The sequence below is a fragment of the Equus caballus genome, chromosome 1 (assembly GCF_041296265.1).
Source record: "Equus caballus isolate H_3958 breed thoroughbred chromosome 1, TB-T2T, whole genome shotgun sequence".
NCBI classification, from domain to species: Eukaryota; Metazoa; Chordata; class Mammalia; order Perissodactyla; family Equidae; genus Equus; species Equus caballus.
This window is the reverse complement of record NC_091684.1, coordinates 18,695,464-18,717,104: the sequence shown is the minus strand read 5'-3', so window position 1 is coordinate 18,717,104 and position 21,641 is coordinate 18,695,464. Positions and strand designations below refer to the sequence as shown.

Below are 21,641 nucleotides of genomic sequence, written 5' to 3'. Positions count from 1 at the left end.
CTGCCCCCCAGGCTGCTGAAGCAGGCACCATCAGGAGCTTTGCCAGGCAGCCTGGCAGAGAGAGAAAGGTGATGATTTGCTCACTGGCTCTTAAAGCTTCTCCTCAGAAGTAATGCCTCACTTCTGCTTACATATCATCAGCCAGATTAAGTCTCATGGGCGCACCTAACTTCAAGGAACCTGGGAAGAGCTGTCTCCCAAGCATCCAGAAAGAGGACGGGAAGTGTTTGGTGGGTGCTCGTCTCTTTAATGCGTAGTTCACATATCCCCGATCACTAATTCAGATATTTGAGTACTGCGTAGCAGGGTGGTTAGTAGCTCAGGTCTGTAGTCAAGCCTGAGATTGAATCCTGGTTTTGCTACTTATCAGTGTGAGCTTAGGAGAACCGCTTTAACTTTCTAAGCCTCAGTTTCCCTATTTCTATCTACCTGATAGACTTATTTTGAGGATTAATATGTGTGAAGAGCTCAGCCTGGTGCCTGGCATATATATACACTAACTGTAGGTGGCTTTGCAGCCACTGTTGGGGATATAAAGATGAAAAGGCAGCGTCTACAGAGTGTCTTACATCTTTTCTGTAGAGCCTCTCCTCTTTTCCCTCACACCCCAGGTAGATCGACCATACTCTTCTCTGTGACCTCACTGTGCTCCCTCTGAGTTCTGTCACTGCACTAAGTCCATTCTCTCTTCCCTCCCTTCCTTCTCTCTTTTTCTCTCTCCCTCTCCCCTCTCTCCCCCTCTCTGTTTTCAGTTGCACTTATTTGTTTACGTAACTATTTCCTCCTACTAGACTGCCTCTTAAAGGAAAGGACCCTTTCTCATTCGTTTCTGTGTCCCCTGTGCCTAACACAGTGTCTGGTACCTAATAGCTCAGGAGGGGTTTGCAGAATAAATAGATGAATGAAAGTCATAGACCATAAAGACTGTTAAATCACCATAGAAAGTAAGTGCGGGTCATCTCCGTTACCTTTATCAGTAGAAAGGAGCAGTTGTGTAGTAGATAATCAGAAATATCAGATATTCCAAATAGTGTATGTGTTGCTTTATATGACGTTTTGTAAAATTTAATCATCTAACAAATTTTTATTAACTATGCTATGTGCTAGGCACTATGCTAGGTATTAAGGACGAAACATGTTCGCTATGTTAAGAACAAAATGAAAAGACATGGTTGCTGCCCTCAGTGAGCTTACAGAGGAAGAATCAGATCAGCAGACAAACAAAAATAGTTGGGAAGAGCAGGTACTGTGTATAGAAGGAATCACTACAGTAAGCCTTTAAGTGGAAAGTGTCCCTTATGTAAATGAGAGGAACACTCAGTATCAATAAGAGTTGAAGTATCAAGGAAGGCTTCCTGGAAGAAGCTACTAAGCTATCGCTGATAGAAGAGTAGGAGTTAGACAGGGAGTGTGGAGGTTTTCCAGGCAAGTAAATGACACTAGTGATATCACTAGAAGCCAGATCACGGAGTGTCTTGTGAGTCCTTTTAAGAGATTTGAATGTTATTTTAACATTATTCTACTTGCTTTTATGGAAAGTTTTAAGCTGAGAAGTGACATGTTAGACTTGTGTTTTTGAAAGAACACTTGCAGCATTTGGAGTGGGACCATGCTAGAGACAGAGATACCACTGAGGAAGCTATTGCTGTTATCCAGGCAAGAGATGACAGTAGCCTGACAGTGAGGTGACCAGTAACATTTTATGTGAGCGAAATGACCAGAATATGCTGTTCTAAGTGATGGCTGTTTTGGACCTAGATGGTCAAGAGTGGACTTAATTTCGAAATAAGTAATGATCACTCTTGTTCGTAGTAGAAAAATGTCCAATCAGATCACGTTGACCTGTGTCATAATTTTAAGGATGACTTATCTTTATTTGTTGCTGATCTTCAAGTGGTAATGACTCCTAACATTTTAGAAGTTCCTGTTTCTCCCCACTCTTCCTACCTTTTATTTGGTTAAGGGAACTCTTTTAAATTGTGAAGACTCCCGTAGTAATTACCTTTTAATTATTTGTTTGGCATGTTAGTTATTACACGTATTTCTCTGACTACATAAATTCCTTGAGTAAGTGGCCATGTTTTATACTCTCTGTATCGCTTGCCTCCATCCCCTGCTCCCCACTTAACTTCGCAGTGGGAACATATCAACCAATAAGTGATTAACGGTCATTTTAGACTTCTGCATGTTGTGCCGTATTTGGAAATGATACACATATAGTCTCTCATTATAGTGCATCCTGGGTCAGCTTCTTCCCTTCCCTCAACACAAGACACCACCATGTCTTCCTTCCAATCCCTCTGGCATAGACTTAGAAACCAAAGTGTAAAACTTTCTCTGCATTACAAAAGGAATCACTGCAACAGACCTTTAAATAGTGATTTCCCTGGTGTATTTAAGAAATGGTTTTGTGCAATTGATTAGTTGAAGCAGCATGATCATCCTACATCAGTTTCTTAAAATGGGTAATGCTTGACCTGACTACCTTTCAAAAATGATCTTTTTAATTCTTTTTGCTAGTCTCTACATATATACAAGAAAACCAAACATGTTTAATGAAAATTTAAGCTTTAAACCATCCAGAGCTAGGTAATCTTTTTAATCCCCTTTCAGAACTGGATTTTGCATGAAGCTAAGAAATTAAGGTGGGATTCAGCTGTACCTGTCTGACCATTTGGAGGAAAAATAAACCATCCCATCAATCATATGATCATTATTATAATTCTGACATTGTCAGGGATTACCTGTGTGGCCACTGAGAATAGTTTCAGTTTTGTGTATGTCAAGAAAAAAAACAGTAAGAAAGGTCTCTACACAGTGGATAAATAAGTTAATGATTAGAAAAACTACACTGAAATCTGACTTGCACAGGTTAACTAGGCTAAGATCACTAGATCTTTTGTTGTTTATAAGGCTTATCACCACTGATTTCATCACTTACATTCATTTGTTTCATAACTAAGTTGGGCATAATATAACAGTGTTGATTTCACCTATGAACTTGTCTTTCTAGTGAGTTAAAAAAAGGAACCTGCCTTCGGTTTGCTGGAAGTGGAAATGAAGAGAATCGAAATAATGCATATCCTCACAAGGCAGGTTTTGCCCAACCTTCAGGTCTTTCTGTGGCCTCAGAAGATCCCTGGAGCTGCCTGTTCGTAGCAGATAGTGAGAGCAGCACCGTGAGAACCGTCTCACTGAAGGATGGAGCCGTGAAGCACCTTGTGGGAGGAGAAAGAGACCCCATGGTAATGCAGATCACTTCTGCACAGTATGCCCAGGCTCACCAGCTTGCAATTTTCTGAATTGTGAAAAGTGAATAAAATTTAGGAGGGAGTGAGTTCTTGGCCTATCCATAAGTTAAAATGGAAGCCAAACCAAAGGAATGTGAATATAAAGAAACACAAGTAACAAAACCATCTAAGAAAAGTAAACTGACTCTACTTGATTATATATAAATGTCAAGGCTTCAGGGAGAGAGGAAGGATAAAATACTGATTACCAAGAGAAGAGGAGATGTAAGTTAGATAGTTGGCTGTAGGGTGGAAAGAGCACCAGATTAGTAGACTTGACTTGTTCCTGAGCAAGTGTGTGATTATAGTGAATAAAACTACTAAGCACTACAAACTAATACAGGTTTAAAATTCTGTCATTTTTATCTAGTCTGAATCAAATGCCCAGCCCTGTTTATATGAAATCAGACCTTTTCCCCTTTACCTTAAGTAGCATCTTTAGCCATCTTAATTTTCTCTTTATACCATAACAAAGTACTGTAAAAATTTTAATTCATGCTGTTTCTTTCTTTTAAAAAAACGTAAAAGGACTTATTTGCTTTTGGTGATGTTGATGGAGTAGGAATCAATGCAAAGCTTCAGCACCCACTTGGAGTAACTTGGGACAAGAAAAGGAATTTAGTTTATGTGGCAGACTCTTATAATCACAAGGTGAGTCTTGACAAAATTATATAATACCCTGCTTGTCATTTGTGGTATTTAAAATACTGGAAGATCTATGAGCCTCCTCCAGCTGCCACTCTGAAATATAGAGAGGAAGAACAGTCTTTGACAACTATACATAAGCCTCTTCTGTTCTTGGTCCTTTCTTTGCAAAGAGGATATGGTGGTACTCTGAGCTGGGGAAAAGACTAAACAAATTCCCAATGCCTATAGCCAAAAATTGTGAATTGCAACCCATCAAAGCTGCCTAGTAACGCATTGAGTAAATAAGGAAGAGGCAGGTAGCAGGGAAATTAATATATCAACTAACAAATGAACATTTTTGAGTTCTTGCAATGCCTGTTAGGAAAAAATTCCACTTTCAGCAGCATTTCCTTTTTTGGCTCTCTTGTATTGACTATTCAACTATTTTTATTGCATTTCTCTTTTATGAAAATCAGTGGAAAGTAAATGTTAATATTTTGTGATGAGGGCCTATAAATTTAACATGAATCATTAAGTTTAACGTAAGTAGCAACTCCTCAGCCAGTGTTAGATGCTCATGAGAAGAAACACAGTTCAGTGTCCCATTGTGAGGAAAGAGAGTAACACTTAAAAATTTTTTTAATTCCATAAATAATTTCATCAAAGATTGCTTCTAGAAGACAAGATGTAATTGAGGATTTTATGTAGATTTTAGCTCTCAGAATGGAATATCCCCTTTTAGACTGTAATTTGAATTTTTGGCTTCTTAAGAAAATATGGAAATGCCACTTCTTTTTCTGAGATTTATTAAGAATACTAATAGCAATCCGAAATTCTCTGGCTTGCTTAATACTACACTTTTCCATACCATAAACACGAGATTGAGCTTCAAATGTATAATTTTTTGTTCTTTCTTTTTAGATTAAAGTTGTGGATCCCAAAACGAAAACCTGTACAACATTAGCAGGAACTGGAGATGCAAGTAATGTTATCAGTTCCAGTTTTACTCAGTCAACTTTTAATGAGCCAGGAGGCTTGTGTATTGGAGAGAATGGTCAGTTATTATATGTAGCAGACACCAATAATCATCAGATTAAAGTGATGGATTTAGAAACAAAAATGATTTCTGTGGTAAGTAATCTCAAGGTGTAAGTTAAAGGGTGTCGATTTAAGAAAGATACTGAGATCTTCACAGCACTGACAGATGGTTACAGGCTGTCTATGGGTGAAAGTGAAACATAGAGGTGGAGTAGTAAGAGAATGCCTATTTCAAGGGTATCCTGTTGTTTTTAAAATAAAAATTCATTTGTGCCGAGAGCATTTGAGAAAGATAATGGAAGCTGGACAGAATTTAATGAACTTTCAGAAAAGAAAGAAAAAGAGGAATCAGACGTGTTCTTAGGTGTATGGACTTACTGACACATACTACACAGACGCACTGTGGGTTGCGTTGTTTAGTCTTGTTTTGTTTTTAATGATCCTTAGATTAATGTGTAACCTTCGTTTCCTATGGTGAATCTGTTACCAAATGATCTTCCAGAGTGGGCTCCAGAAGCTACATTTCTCAAGACGTTGAAAATAAGACTGGAAGAAACTAAAATAAGTTCTAATCAGTTTTTAAAGATAGGGACATGATCTCCAATAAAATTTTCAAGCTACCCCTTGATGTGTCACACTTGCCTAAAAAAAATGCAAGAGTTGTTTTTCTAAAATTCTAGGAATTTTCATGATATGTTTTTTAAAAGAAAAACACAGAGATTGCCATCATAACATTAGTATCATTTCTCTTGACATAGATCTCTGATATAAGATGAATGACATCTTATAGTTGGCAATGAAAATTATAAGAGGAGGTATACTATATCCACTACGTTTAAATTGGTAAAGTTTTACTTTAATTTCCTGCCATCCATAAACGTATTGGACAGTTAATTTAATTCTTTTTCATTCATAAGTGTTGGTACTCTCTTTGCCAGGGTGAGATATTTTTCTGAACCTACAAAATAATCATGAGTACATGTAAGTAAACATATTGTAATTCAGACTAGATGGCAATTAAGTTTCGTTTACATCAAACCTCATTTTTCTTGCGAAGTCTAAAAATAAGCTTTCTCACATTTATTATAAAGTACTTGTGCTTTAATAAACAGATGTTCTTATTTCCTAGCTCCCACTCTTCACATCTGAAAACACTGTGGTAGATGGCCCATTCCCAGAAGAAAAACAGAAGACATTACCCAGACTACCTAAATCTGCTCCAGCCGTTAAACTCTCCCCAGTGGCTGCATCTCCAGGACAGACTCTTCAGTTCAAGCTGAGATTAGACCTCCCATCGGGAGCAAAACTAACTGAAGGAGCACCCAGTTGCTGGTTTCTAACAGCTGAAGGTATGAGAATAATCTTGCAAATGCAAATATTCCATAAACTTGATGTTTAGCCTAGTGATTTTTCTTATTTGTTTTGTAATATTTTACTCTACAGTTAGGCAGGATTTGAGGGAGGTCCTATGAAAAAATAGATCCAGATCTAACACCACTTTAGCGGTTTTCTTTAGTCTCTGAGATTCTTTCCTCTCTTTTATCAAAGAACGGTGTAACTCACCCAGAGTTACTCAGTCATAATTGCACTGTTTGCTACCAGGCAAGTCCATCACATGAGGCAGACCGTGTGGCCTCGGAATGATAGGCCTTTGAACGTTAGAGCCGAAAGACACCATCTGTAACAAGCTCTTATTTTGTAAGTGAGGAGAGTAATGGCTCAAAGAGGCAAAGTGATTTGCTCAAGGGCATATATTGAATTAGGTCAAAAGGTTTGGAATTTGACCCCAGTTGTGCTAGTTCTTAGTCTAGGGTCTTTTCCATTGTCCTGCTCCATCTTAAACTAGTTCTCAGGGTATTAGCCCTAAAAATGAAATTATTTTTTTTAAAAAGACATATAAAATTCAAAGCCACCAATTACACATTTGTGTGTTGTAAAAGTTTCTAAACTTTCCTCTCAATTTCTGTACTTAACTCGTCATGGGTTAAGGACCAGCACCAGTCCACAGACTGTACTTTGAGTGGCACTGTTCTAGAGCACTCCAGCATAAAGAGATCAAGGAGAGGAGGAGGAACCAGCCAAGAAGACTGAAGAGTGAATAAGCAAGTAGGAGCAAAACCAAGAGACGGTGGTTTTTTGGAGTCACATGTTTTAAGGAGGAGAGAGTGATCAGCTGTGTCAAGTGCTATTGATAGATAACGACTAAAAATTTAATGTCATAGAGTTAATTGATGTCCTTGACCAGAGATGTTTCAGAGTGATGAAGGAGATGCCTGATTAGAGCAGGTTGAAAAAGAATAGAAAGTAGGGCCCACCTGGTGGCATAGTGGTTAAGTTCACATGCTTTGGCTTTTTTCACAGGTTTGGGTCCTGGGCAGGGACCTATACACCATTCATCAAGCCATGCTGAGGTGGCATCCCATATATAACGTAGGGAAAGATTGGCACAGATGTTAGCTCGGGACAATCTTCCTCAAGCAAAAAGAAGAAGATTGGCAATAGATGTTAGCTCAGGGCCAGTCTTCCTCACCAAAATAAATAATATATGGAGAGGAACTGGAGACGGCAAATATAGACAACTCTTTCAGGAGTTTAGCTAAAAAGATAAGAGAAAATAAAGCAGTTGCTGGAAGAGGAAAATGAAGTTGAGAGAACAGCATGTTTGATATATTGAGGACAAAGATCCAATAGAGAAAAGAATAGATGATATGTGGGGTGGGTACCCTTCAGGATGTGAGGGGACGGGATCTAGCACACAAGTGGAAGGCTGGCCTCTGCCAGGAATGTGGAAATTTCCACAGTGAAGAGAGAAGGCCCAGTGTGTGACCTAGAAGTCTAGCAGCTGTGGAGGTCAGTGCTTGTGGAAGCTCTTTCTGAATGATTCTGTTTTCTTAGTACATTGGGAAACACAGCCATCAGCTGAGAGCGAGGGGAGAAGGTTCTGGAGATCTGAAGAGAGAAGAGGGTCATCCAGGCGGGTAGGAAGGTGACTACACAAGGAAAATACAGCGTGATTGCACTTGAGGCTCGCTGTCACCAATTGGAGGGCAGGCTAGTCCACGTGGAGGCGGTTTTTCTCAGCCAAGTTTAGCCACAAGGGTGCAGTCTGTGTGGGGAGAGTATTGACTGAGTTGCGTTGATCAGGAGGTCTGCTGCAATGCCAGGCGATGGTCCCTCAGCTTAGATCTCTGCAGTCCCGATCCTGCGTTAGGTGTTCACCACTGTGCCTTCCCACAGTACAGTGACGGAAATCTCACAGATTCTAAAGGATTAAATTGATGTTCCCCTTGAGTATGCTGTTTTTTAAAAACACATGCTTTCTTTTAACAGAGGTAACTTGACGTAGGCACTCTCCAATTCAGTTCTTTGGTGGTGGTATTTATTGTTTACTTTTCCAGATACTGTCTATCAAATGCTTTAGAGCTTTCATTTAGTTGTTTGCTGCTCATTTTATTCACTAGTATCATTAAGACTTGATTTACCACTTTTAAGCCTGAAGCTGCGGTTTCTTCTTTAGAGATGCCAGAAGTAGAATTTGAGCCCCATTACTTGCTTACTACAAGAAAATGGATGCCAAAGCCATATCTTAAAAGTATGCCATTCAAGTAGAAGAAGAAAACATTGTTGGAGGATGTGTAACTGAATACAGATGAATTACTGTGATCAGAATCCAGGCAGAGCCTTTGTCCTCACTCACTGATTTGTGATCTTTTAATCTAAGAACACTTCCTGTTTGAGTCTATTCTCAAAAGTATTCAGTTACGGTAAATTATGTAGGTTTGAATGAGTGTTTGAGTCACAGTGTGAACTTATCTCATTAATTTATAATAAGGAATCAGAATATTACTTGCCGTATAGCAGTGCTTTCCAACATCTCTAGCAGAGTGGACAGCAATTTTAAAGTAAAATGTTAGTGGTCCAGAACTAAACTCTGACTTCCCTTCTCTCGTGATCTTCCTCTGTCTTACTCTCCCACGCTCTTTCACATGTTCTCACTCAATCTTCATTTCCTCCCCGACTCCTCCTCTCTTGTCCCCTCTCACACACTTTTCTTTTGTACATTACCCAGATCCAGGCTTTGTGCCTTCTTACCTTGGTACATTCTCGGGGCGGCAGCTACTGTCCTGCAACTCTCCACTCGGAGTCCACACCCAGAGCGCAGAGAGATCTTGGTAGACTAGCCAGGAGGAGCCTGCTGGGTTAGAGTTTGGGAGGCTGGCTGAGTGACGGAGCCTGTGGGAAAAGCACCCCCTTAGTCCCCATAAGGGAGAGGGCTGAGCCTCGCTTTACCAGGAGGGTGTTTGGAGCCAGCTTTGTGGACAGGAGAGTGCTCAAACCCTAGCCAGGCCTCAGTCCTCTGGAGGTCATAACCAGTCCTCGACTGCCATTTTCACTGTTCTGCTCGTGTCCATTTGTCTGAGAGCATTGCGTCAATTGGAGATGACTGTTAATTTCTCTCTGTGAAATTAAAGAGCTGTGTTTTGATTTTTAGAATAGGTTATTGACAAATTAACATGTTTAACTCTGTCAAACACAAATTAATTAACATTGAGTCATTGGAATACAAAATGTAGATAGTATCAAAGGAAAAGTGAAGTAGTCTGCAGAGAAAATTCTCAGCCATTTTATCACTTGTCCAAGATATTGGCTTCATTTTTACTGAAAGCAAATGAGCTTTCAGGCAAGAGTTCTAAGAATTTAAGTTTTTGAAAATTCTTTATTTTATAGGGTACATTTGTACACCTATGATTAAAGGACATTTTTTCTTCTTGGCCAGTTATTTAGAGACAGAAACACTTATTTTTAGCTAAATTTTGGTCTGTATAAAGTTGTCAGCATATGTGAAGGTTTTAAGCCAAAAAAAGGCAGCATAAAAGCACCACTAGCATATAACTTCACAAATCCTGCCTGTGATGTATCAGAAAAATATCTAAAGGAACATTTTCTGTGTTTTATTTCTAGAATTGGACATTAAAACAGCACAATTTATTATTTTCCTGTTTTGGCTTAAAGGATAAGAAGTTCCCCACTAATATGATGTCTAGGTAAATCAAACATTAAATAAAATAAAACATCCTCCTCAGTCCAGAAATAAGCAAAGAAGTCCAAAGAATTTTAAAGAGAATTTGTAAAGAATTGCTTAAGGCTCCTACATAAAAACTTTGCACTTAACTCTAGATTCTCACCTTCACTTTCTCCTTACTCTTATTTGACATATTTTTCTCAAATTTGATTTTTCAACCAGCAGAATATTAGCAGCAATAAACTAAAGGAGAGGTGGAGAGGACCAGTAGAAGCAGCTGCCTGAGTCTGCTGACTCTTCCTAAGGTCAAAAGAAAGAGACAGAAAAGCTAAAAAGTAGACACACAATTTCATCACTACTCAACAGATGGTCCATTTTTTGTCCATGTGGTCCTGAGTCGTTGATAAGTCATTAGATTATGTTCAGTGTATTATATTTAAGATGGCAGGAGCACATGTCCTGCATTTCCCAGATGCTGGCTCCATGTGTAACTCCCTCTAAAGCTACGTCAGGGTAAGTATTTGCTTCCTCAATACAATATGTGTGTTCCTTCTGAGAGAAGGCACTGGATGGATAAAGACATTTAAAAACTTTTTTTTTTTTTCCCTTCCCAAAGCCCCAGCACACAGCTGTATATCCTAGTCTAAGTTGTTCTGGTTCTCCTATGTAGGACGCCATCACAGCTTGGCTTGATGAGTGGTGTGCAGGCCTGCACCCAGGATCTCAACTGGTGAACCCCGGGCCACTGAAGCGGAGTGCACTAACTTAACCACTCCACCATGGGGCCGGCCCTGATTTAAAACTTTTAATACTAGAAATCTTCAAGATGTTTAGTGGTTTGTTAGACTTTTGTTATATAGATAATCTTTGTGTTTAAGTCTTGGAAGAGTTTTATGTATTAAAATGAGGTAGACAAAATCTCTTAGTTTTTACGTTATTTGAGCCCATCGGAATTATGCAGTGTTAGTTGTTTCTAAAAAAGTTAGTCTTATTTTTTGATTATTACGTTTGGATATTTAATAGTTCGTCAGTCCTAACTTGAAAGTCACTGCGGAGTTGCACATACATTTGTATTCCCTAGATTGTTTTACAGTTTTAGTATTATATTCCTGAAAAGTTTTATCTGGTAAAAATGATCTATTTTCTGAAGCATCCTATGTTTATTTCTAGAAATTAATAGGTTTCATTTTTAGTTTCAGGAATTAAGGGTCTATAAACATATTTGCAATATTCAACTTGATTTCAGTAGACACAAATTTATAATTTATCTTACAGTGAGTGCTCAAAGGAAGAATTTTAATAATTTGATATCAAGATCATTAGACTGGGGACTTCTCACGGGTGTTGTTGTATCTTGTTTATATTTATGTCCTTCACACAGAGCATAATGCCTGGCATTTGAGGCTTTCTGTAAATATTTGTTGATTGAATGAATGTAATCCTCGTAAAGTTTGTCTAATCTCCTACTTGTCTTCTTATGCAGTCTTAATAATTTACCTTTTTATTTGCTAGGCAATGAATGGCTTCTTCAAGGACAGATACCATCTGGAGAAATAGAGAGCATTTCCAATCAACCCACAATCTCACTACAGATTCCTGGAGATTGTGTATCGCTTGAAGCTGTTATATCTGTCAGCGTGTTTCTTTACTACTGTAGCGCAGACAGCAGTGCCTGTATGATGAAGGGAATTTTGTTCAGTCAGCCTTTACAAATAAGCGCTACGCAACAAGGTTGCATAGCTCCAGTAGAGCTCCAATATGTATTTTAGCAAGCAAGCTAGCAACTCACTCGCCACAGGCACCTGTTCGCCATCCTTCCCGTCACTGTATCTTATGAAAAGAAACTTTATTTCTGCCTCTGGATACCAAGAAACCCATTGCTGAGTTCTAGCCACTGATCTTAAAATAAAGCTATGCTCCTTATTTATTTATTATAAACAGATTCCTTCATTCTGGGTGTGTTCCAGCTGAGTCGTTGACCATTATTTGAACCATGATTTTGTAATCGATGCTGCTATTTGGCACAAGACTTAAGTCCACACTACAGTATAGGATATTATCATGAGATAATTTGCAGTAGATACTGATAACAATAATGATACCAAATATCTTAACTAACTTTTTCTACCTTTATTAATTGTGAACAGCACATTTGAATGTGTAAATTTCACATTCACCTTACAGGGAACCTAAGATCCAGTCCACATGTCAGTATAAGGACACCTGCCATTCAAGGCATAAGGTCTGTTTTAAGCCAAGACAAAAAAGGTCTTTTCATCACAATAGGGGTTTAAAGAGTACCTAGGTGGTAAATATGTTTGTTGTTCTCTTCTATGGTTTTCTTGGTTGAGATATATTTAAAAGAGAATTTCAGTCTATTTTTATTATAAATTATTTGCTATTTTAACATACCATTATTAATGCCTTATAACTCTATATGGAAGAAGTTAAAGATAGAGTCTCTAAAGACATACAGACTCATTCCTTTTACTTTCTTCTGAATGAACACAGTCTTACCAGATAGTGAATGCGTCCCCAGAAATATTGAGTTTCAAGAAGAGAGGGCCCGAGGGACACATTTCTGTCTGTGATACTATTTAATGATAAAGAATTAATTGTGACAGCTGAATCTGATGTAAATGGGTATGTATGTTGTCTTAGAAATTTACATTTCACCTGTAAGAATTGAATGCAGATTTGTTGAATTTTGGGTTTTTTGGTTCCCATATTCAGAATTTAAATTATGATCATTTATTGTGATGTCTTTAAAAATCATTTTTAAGCCTTCAAAGTGAAAATTTCAATGTGAAGCACTTTCATGGTGTTAATGTGTATAGTAATCCTAATATATTACTCTTTAAAATATTTAGGCTGAAACATATAGTGACTTGATGACACTGTTTCGGGGTTTTTTTTTAAACCCCAAAAGAGATAGCTACTAGAAGTACTGAAAGTTTTTTTATTACCATAATTTTTCTTTATGACTATTTAAAAGTCTATTCTTGTTTTTACTAAAACTGATTCAACGTGTTTGTTATTTAATCAGCTTTACAAGATTTTAAAAATGTCAAGTGAACCATATTTATTCAATAAATATTTATAGACAATATGCCATAATATGCCTTCCTCCCCCCTTCAAAAACAATGCTGAATTTGAAGTGTAATCTTTTAAGCATCATCATCTGCCCGTTTCTTCATGTTTTTTTGAAATATAGTTTTGAACATACTGTTTGCTGTTTTTATTCAGGTTACCTAAATCTCTGAAGGAGGGAAATACATAGATCATGACTCTCATTTAATTTGCACCCCGCTAAAGCTATTTTTAGAGAGAAGTATAAATGTAAAGTTAAAAGCAATCCTATTTGAAATTATATATAATTACCTCATAAACCTTTTCTCTCCACAAAAAAAAAATGTGTTGTTCTGTAATAAAAGGATATATGATATTAATATTCTCTTTTATGGAGAATAGGCCGTAGTCATTTTTTAATCTCGTTTGATTATTATACTTCTCATTTCCAGTTGGACAAGATGAGGATATTTTGGCTTAATCTTTTCCTATTGAAAGACATAAACAGTTTCACTCTCTAAAGGAAGTATATCTACTTTTAACTTGCTAATTCAGAAATACCTGATAATTAATTTTTCAATATTATACACAAACACACATACAGTATATATTTTCATGTACACTAAAAATCCAAAATTATTTCTTATAATCTATTAATATTCCCTTTGTCTAGACAAAGTTTTAGGTTAGTATTAAGCTTATACTTAAGTTAACTTTCAAAGTACAATTTTATTGAACATTCTTATTCTTAGTCACCAGTTTGCATTGTTTACATTCAAAATATTATTTATATGGGTTAGTATGATTTTTTGTAAATCATGCTAAAGCAATATAAATAGGTTCCTAGAATTTCTGACTAATACAAACCTCTTACATAGAGGAAGCAGCAGAACGTTTATTTTGAAAAACTTCTTAATCCTTGTAGGCCTTCAGTTTTCTATAAGGACTCCTGTATATTTTTTTTAACTTTTGCTTTTATTCATGCATAAATTTTTATGTCCAATGCTAGTTTGAAAAGAGTAAAGTTGTAGTGTAAGTCACCTTAATCGAAGTGCCAGTAATGTGGCATTACACGCACTTTGACATAATACCTAGAATCTTTGCCCTAGATTATTCTGCTGCTTTGTCACTATTTTTTCTGTCACTTTTTGTGGTATCATTTCACAAGTAGAGTTGTTTGTTCTGAATTTATGCTCAGGATTGATATGGTCCCTGAAAAGAGTTGTGCTTATCTTGAATATGCTGTCCCAAGCAAATATGTAAGCTATTCACAAGGGAAAGCTACAGTTTCATCACATGTGAGGGTCACTTTGGCAAAGTTCAATGACTAAAAAACAATTTTCTCCTTAACTGTGCTAATAATATATTTAGTTATAGTATTATCAGGCCTGCAGAAAGCTATAAATCTTAAGATAGCCAAAAAAAAGTTTAATGTGTGTGGATCAGCATATGTGTCTCTGTCTATAAATGTATGTGTATATATATATATACATAGACAGATACAAAAGAATTTATCGCATAATTTTCTCTCATGGCCAACGTACTGTTGAGCTACTGAGTTTAGTTACTCTCTGCTTGTTTTTCCACAGTTGGGAAATTGGGGAAGAAATCAAAAATATGTATCTCTGTAATATACTTTTATGCTTGCACAAAAGTTACTACTAGTTTATATCTGCCAGTTAAGACTTCAGCCTAGCCATTGTATGTGGCTTTCTGTTTAAGAACAATCATCAAAAACTAAATTCCATAGTTCACAGTTACATAAAAATATAGGCAGAGGGACTGTGTCTGCAGTGGTTCTCCTGAATGGTGGAATTATGGCTATTTTTATTTTAATTCTACTTTTTTGGGTTTTTTTTTCAGTGAGCCATGTGTTATTTTTCCAGAATTAAAGATTCACAATGAACTGCCTAGGAAGCACTTATTTTGAGTACCTCTTTCTTCTAGAGTCACTTGTTACAAAGATCAGAACATAGTTTGGAGCTCTTTGATCCAGCAGTTCTCTGAAGTATGTGATTTGGTGAAGACAGGAGTGCTGATGGCCCTTCTTCTGGTGTTTGCTGGTGTCCTGTGGTGTAGTGGTAAAGGGCGTGGGCTTTGCAGTCCCTTGGATTCTAACCCTATAATTGGGGCTACTCTACCTGCCCCTGTTGCTTTAAGGATTCAGTGAAGTCGTGTTTGTAAAGCATTTAGTAATTAATGAAACTGCTAGTTAATGGTTTAGTTAATAATAATGATAGTATTAACTTATGGCCATAAACACATGTCTTGACATTTTTCTTGCAACTGCAATTTCTAAAGTAAATTCTTTCTCTACCAACTATTTGCTATGTTAATGCTCTCCACAGAGTTGGGATTCAAAACAAGAAATACAATTTTATAATAAAGCATATTACTATTTTATAAAGGATATTATTTATAAAGAAGCATACTTACAGTTTTATTAATTTTTTTAAAAGGCCTTCTGGACCTGTGAGTAATAAACTTCCTTTGAGAGGGTCGAGACATACTCCCCCTGAATCACATGCCTATCCCGTACTCTGATGGCGCTTCACAACATCTTCCCAGTGCCTTTATGCATTTTGCCTCATATGAGCTTCGAAGTAACCTTATGAATCAGACAAGTAGATGTTCTGTCCATTTTACAGATGAGAAAACAGCTTTAGGATGTTGGTGGCAAATCTCAAGATCTGAGCTCCCAGAGCGCCTGATGCTGGGCGGCGCCTGGGATGAGCAGCTGTACTCAGCCCATTTTGTTGATGACTGAAGGGTGAACAGTGAGTGGCGGGTCTTTTATTTGAACACAGGTCTCCTAATTCCTAGCTCTACTCCTAGATGTGGAGAGAAAACAAACCGTGGAATTAAGAGACTTCTTCACTTTGTGACTGCTTTCTTATTAAGCCTTTGCAGTATTTAAATAAAGGGATAAGAATAATAGCCAGATTTATTGACTGCTTCCTATGTGCCTGGCACTTTCCTGAGTGTTTTGTATGTAGTAACTATTTAATCCTCACAACCACCTTATGAGGGAGTTACTATTTTTTTCTTATTTCCCTGATGAGGAAACTGAGACACAAAGTTAAGTTATAAGCAGTCACAGCGACATAATCAAGATCATGCATTTAGGAAGTGGCCAAGCCTGGATGAGTCCACTCAACCGCCATGCTGCATAGCCTCTCAAAGTACAGTTTTAAAAACATAAATCTTTCATAGTTATATATAGTAACTATTCAAAGAACCAAAAAAGTCCTAGTGATGATTGTTTTTAAAGTTTAAATTAAATCCATTTAATTATATTAGCCTTTGACTTTTCATTATACACACTTATCCTTCAGGGCTTGGAACAGTCTGTATAATTGTTGTTTCCCAAAAGATTTTATGTAACATTCTTTGTTAAATTCAGATATTATCCGGAGTTTTTCTTGGCAGATGGATGTAATAAAGAATTAAATAGCTTTTCAGTGTTAGTTCCAACACTGCTATTTTTAATTGGTCTTCAAAAGGTAATTATAAGACCTTGTCATAAAGTGTAACTGAATTCTTAGCACAGGACTGTCTCAGACCCTGAAAAGCTTATTCATAGTTAAGAAAATTTTCTTTTAATAACCAAAGTGAGCTCTAGAAACATAATATTTGGCCAATCTGTTAACACACAAAGTCCTCTGCTTACTTGCTTCATAAATAACACTAAGGTATGTAGACCTCCACAGCAACCTAAATCTATGCAATCTATTGTAATGTTCTCACCGGGTCAGCCTATTGTTCCGGCTTTAGATGCTATTAAAAGGAGTGAAGTGAAATGCTACATACTACTGATTATGATTCACGATCATCCAGGTACAGGAATCTAGACATCTTTTCGTTGTTAAATAGTTTGCTAACTTAAATAATATTATTAGGATTTGTTATAAAATCCCCTTCCTGAAATCCATAAGGAAATGTACATCAACTTAAAAAAGGTAATAATGTCGTACTTCAGAAGTAGAATTCACTGTTAATCACTAAGATTTGCCCCTTTTTCTCCTCCTGTGGCACATACATAGTTTATTTAAATGAAGAATTCACGCTAATCCTAAATCACTGTTTTGTCCTGAATAATTAAAAGTTTGCTTGTTTCCTGTCTCCTTGCAACAGAGTAGTATAAAGAATGATATTGAAAGTTAGAGACTTGACTAATCCGCCCATGTATAATCCAAGACCAGCAAACCATGGTCCTTGCCCGTGGTAGCCGGCCAGTTAGACTGGCTGCCTCCAGCTTTCACTGAGCACGGAGAGCCTGGGTGAGGTGGAACGGGAGGCGGCGCTGGTCAGCTCTTCTGACTGCACCCAGTCTGTGTCTTATGGTGCTGATTTGGTTTAATTATTTTCAGAGGTTAGAGTTGGCAAGTGAAAACCCTAGAGACTTGTGGAATCTTTGCCTAGTTATATTTATTCATTGTCTGGTGTGTCCCTCTTCTTCCCTGGCATGTCACTCTCGAGTGTACCAAAGGATGTTTTGTTCTGTTGAAAGCCCCACAACCAAAAGGAAAGAATCACAGGTATTTCCAGAGCCTTCCCAGCCCGTGCCAGCAACGGTGTACTAAAAAGCACTCAACAAGCACACAGCCGGCCGAGCAACCGCAGCGTCCAGAGCATTTCCTAACTGTCAGGGCCTCCTATGAATTGCTTCCCCTTTAAGCCGCAACCTGTAGACCTGCTGTTGTCCGCTGATACAGGGTTAAGCAAAATAGTCAGATTTTTTTAATGTTGAAAATTGGAAACTGCGTTAGATGGGCAAACAGAATTTATTACCTTTTGCTTTTAATACACTTGATTACATATTTACATTTGAAATAAAGTGAAATGAGACCTCATAATACTAAGAAGTAAAGAAAAAAATCAGCCCTCAGATTTAAATGTGCCCAGTTTCAACAGTATTTTTATGATTCTTTATGTGCTAGGTTCATGAAAAATATATATTCAAGTATATAGGGCAAAACATCAGTTGATAAATTATGGTAATGAAGAATAAAAATAGACACGAGCCTTTCTGAAAATGTAGGACTCTGCCATGTATCTGTCTTCTATTTTTAGAGATTGTAGTCATTGTTCTCAGTCCCACCATAAATATATTCGTTCTGCAAGCATGTACAGGATGGGCTGCTGTTGTGTTCATTACACGATTCGAAACACACACATTCTTGTTCATGAAGAGTTGGAACGTCCTGTCCATGCATGTCTGTGATAGGCATCGTCCACATCTACCTGTAGAACACGTACTCCTGTTCCTCTCCACACTATAGGCTTCCCTCTCTTTAGAAACAGTAGTTTCTGTAGAAGTTTCAGTGAGGAATGATGGCTATACAAAAAACATGTAATTTTGTGGTAAATTTTTTTTTCTAGAATTCCTATTAATATCTCAGTTTCCAAAGGAGAACAGTACCCTATGTGACTTTAAAATTAATTTCTCTCTACTTTGCAGTATGCCTATTATATTTTACATAGGTTAATTAAAAAAAGTTTGAAATTCTCACTGTTAAGATGTATTGAGAGCCAGTTTAGAAATGTTTTCTTTGCTGTCATTACTTTACATGTAGATTGTGGACAAATAAAAGTTTGCTGTGTGATTGAGATAGAGGTATATATATAATCACTTTCAAATTGTAACGTTTCATAAATTTGTCAAATTTTAGGCTCTCATCTTTTGTGTGGATAAAGTCGTGACTTTATTTCTGAGAACAGAGTTGGTCTGCTGTGCTGACTTCATCTCTGTCATTGCAAAGGATTGATGACACTTGTTTTTTTCTCCAAAGATAAAAAATGCAATGAAAATCCAGTTTACAAGTTCATATATTGATATTTCCAGACATGGTGTAGTTCTAAAAGAATTTACTTGGTCTGCATTTTTTAATTGTTTCTTGTAGACAGATTAATATATTTTTATACAACACTATTTCTACATTCATTTCAAGACTATTTTCAGTGACTTTTTCAAGTGCATGTGTTAACAGCAGATCGTTTGGAATGAACGTGCAATGGCCTTCGTTACCAACTCAAAAGAAGTGTAATACATGTGATTATAGAAGGAATGTGTTTATACTGTACACTGAAACCTAATGCCTCTTTCCTAAAGCTTTGTACATTTTTTCACAAAATAGATTAAATATTTTCTCTCTAAAACCATGTTTCTGTTTTTAATATGCTTTCTGTTTTAGATAATTTTAACTGCTTAGAAATTTGTAAGTCACAATTTTTTATTTGAACTAAGGAGCATAATACTTAGTTTTAAAAATAGCTCTGGGGGCTGGCCCCATGGCCGAGTGGTTAAGTTTGCGCTCTCTGCTTCGGCAGCCCAGGGTTTCGCTGGGCATGGACATGACATCACTCACCAGGCCATGCTGAGGCGGCATCCCTCTTAGCACAACCAGAAGGAGCTACAACTAGAATATTCGACTAGGTACTGGGGGGCTGTGGGGAGAAGAAGAAGGAGAAAAGATTGGCAACAGATGTTAGCTCAGGTGACAATCGTTAAAAAAGAAAAAAACTGCAAGCAAATAATTCAAATAAAATCATGCTATCATAATTACAATAGAATTTTTTAATACATTTGGAAAAGATGATCTACTTGGTTAATGATGTTGGGAACATTTAGAAAGAAGAAAATGGATCTCTACTTGACACTATACACAGAAGTTGAAAGGAATTAATGACTTAACATAAAAAATAACAAGTGCCAGAAGAAATAAAGGAGAATGCATTGTTGGATTTGGGGATGGCATTTCTGAGAATGACCTAAAACCCAAAAGCAAAATGGGAAAGACTGATATGAATGACTACTTAAACATTTTGAGCATCTATATAACAAATGAGAACAGAAACGAAAAACTGAAAGAAAATATTTACGAAACTTAAAATGAACATAGAATTCGTATAATATGTGAGGAGCTCCTGTAGGTCAAAAAGAGAAAGATATCCCAATTGGAAAATAGGCAAAGAATATAGGCATACAATTCATAGAAGAGATACAGTAGTGAAAAGATGTTCCATCCCACTAAATCAAGAAATGCAAGTCCATTCATTCAGCTATTTATTGAGCACCTCTTTTATGCTCTGTTCTAGGTCCGGTGATAAATTATCCAAGCTCTTACTCCAGAGCTTGCGTTGTAGTTGAGAGGAGAAACAAGAATGAATAAGTAAAAAAGGCTCATTGCTATAACAAGGCAAATAGGAGAGTCAAGGCCTCACATGGAACTTGAATGATGAGAAGGAGGTAATCACACACCCACCAGCAAAAAGTACATAGGCCACTAGGCCACTGTTTCCCAAAGTGGTTCTACCAATTTACATTCAGGGCAGAGTATGTGAGAGCCGCTGGATGCACATTCTCTCCATGCTGGATTGACAGACGAGTCTTTGCCATCCAAATGTCAGATATCTCATGGCGGTGTTGATTTACATCATGACCTCCAGTGAAGTGGAACGTTATTAGCCATACATGTTTCCTCTTCTGTAGAAAAAAAAAATGCCTATTCATGTCTTTTGCCCATTTTTCTGTTGTCTGTGCGCTAACTTGTAAACATTCTTTCTCTATTCTTGATTGCAAGTACTTTCTCCAAGTACATAAATTACCTTTTCATTTTCGTTAAGGCGTCTTTTGTTGAGAAAAGGTTAATAAATTTAATATAGTCAATTTTTTCTTTTTAAAGTTAATGTTTTTTGTGTCCCATTTAAAAAATATTTTCCTACACCAAGCAATAAAAGATATTAACTCATCTTCTACGAAGAATTTGAAAGTTTTTAGGTTTTGTTTCGAGTTTTCTGACATTAAGTCCTTAATCCACCTTGAGTTGATTTTTGTATATGTATGAGATAGGAATCCAGCATTGTTGATTTACATGAATAAACATGTTTTCTACCTCCATTTATTGAAAGGTATTTCCTCATTAAAATGACCTGCTTCCTTTGCCACATGCCAACGCTTCATACATGGATGGACCTGTTTTTGGGTATTAGGACCCAATGATTCCACTCGTAGGCATATATACAAGAGTGCTATATTCCAAGATTCATATTCTAGAGAGTTCACAGCAGCCATGTCATAATAGCAAAAACTTAGAAATAACCATTGTCAGAAGAGAAGATCAAACCAGGGTCGGCGGGGGGCGGGGGGGGGGGGTGTCCCCAAAAGATTCCACTCAGCTGATACCCTTTCCATAGAATTTTAAACAACTAAATGTACTTTAGGAATACATAAGATAAAATTATGTCAAAAAAGAAAAACAAGGAAATAACTACCAGATTAAGAATAGTGGTTACCTTGGATGGGAGGGGGCAGGAGATGAGATGAGGGTGACCATTAGATGTGAGTTTTCATCGAGATCCTAGCCTTTGTGTTGGGCAGGGGTTTCAGGAGTTTTTATTAAGTGTTAAGAACCAAGGATCACAGATAATACAATTTCGTGCACCTGCATTCCATTAAGAAACAAAAGGCAATGAGGCAGGTACAAACTTGCTGCACTGAATGGGTGCCAGGAGGATGGAGATAACCTCTGAGGGTAGAAGGCAGCCAAATTTTGAGTGATAGGGTTCTGATTTCTCAAAGTTCAACTAGAAG

The 21,641-nt window shown here is 37.2% G+C and overlaps 1 protein-coding gene across 1 annotated transcript in view; it reads left to right on the top strand.

Moving 5' to 3' along the window:
* NHLRC2 (NHL repeat containing 2) overlaps positions 1-19,210 on the top strand; it is a 60,290-nt gene extending 41,080 nt beyond the window's left edge. The window contains exons 7-11 of the mRNA XM_001495643.6: positions 3,014-3,245; positions 3,819-3,941; positions 4,839-5,048; positions 6,085-6,304; positions 11,491-19,210. Of these exons, the coding sequence (XP_001495693.1) occupies positions 3,014-3,245; positions 3,819-3,941; positions 4,839-5,048; positions 6,085-6,304; positions 11,491-11,747 (1,042 nt within the window). The 3' untranslated portion in view covers positions 11,748-19,210. The remainder of the gene's footprint in view (positions 1-3,013; positions 3,246-3,818; positions 3,942-4,838; positions 5,049-6,084; positions 6,305-11,490) is intronic.
* Positions 19,211-21,641: the final 2,431 nt, after the last annotated feature.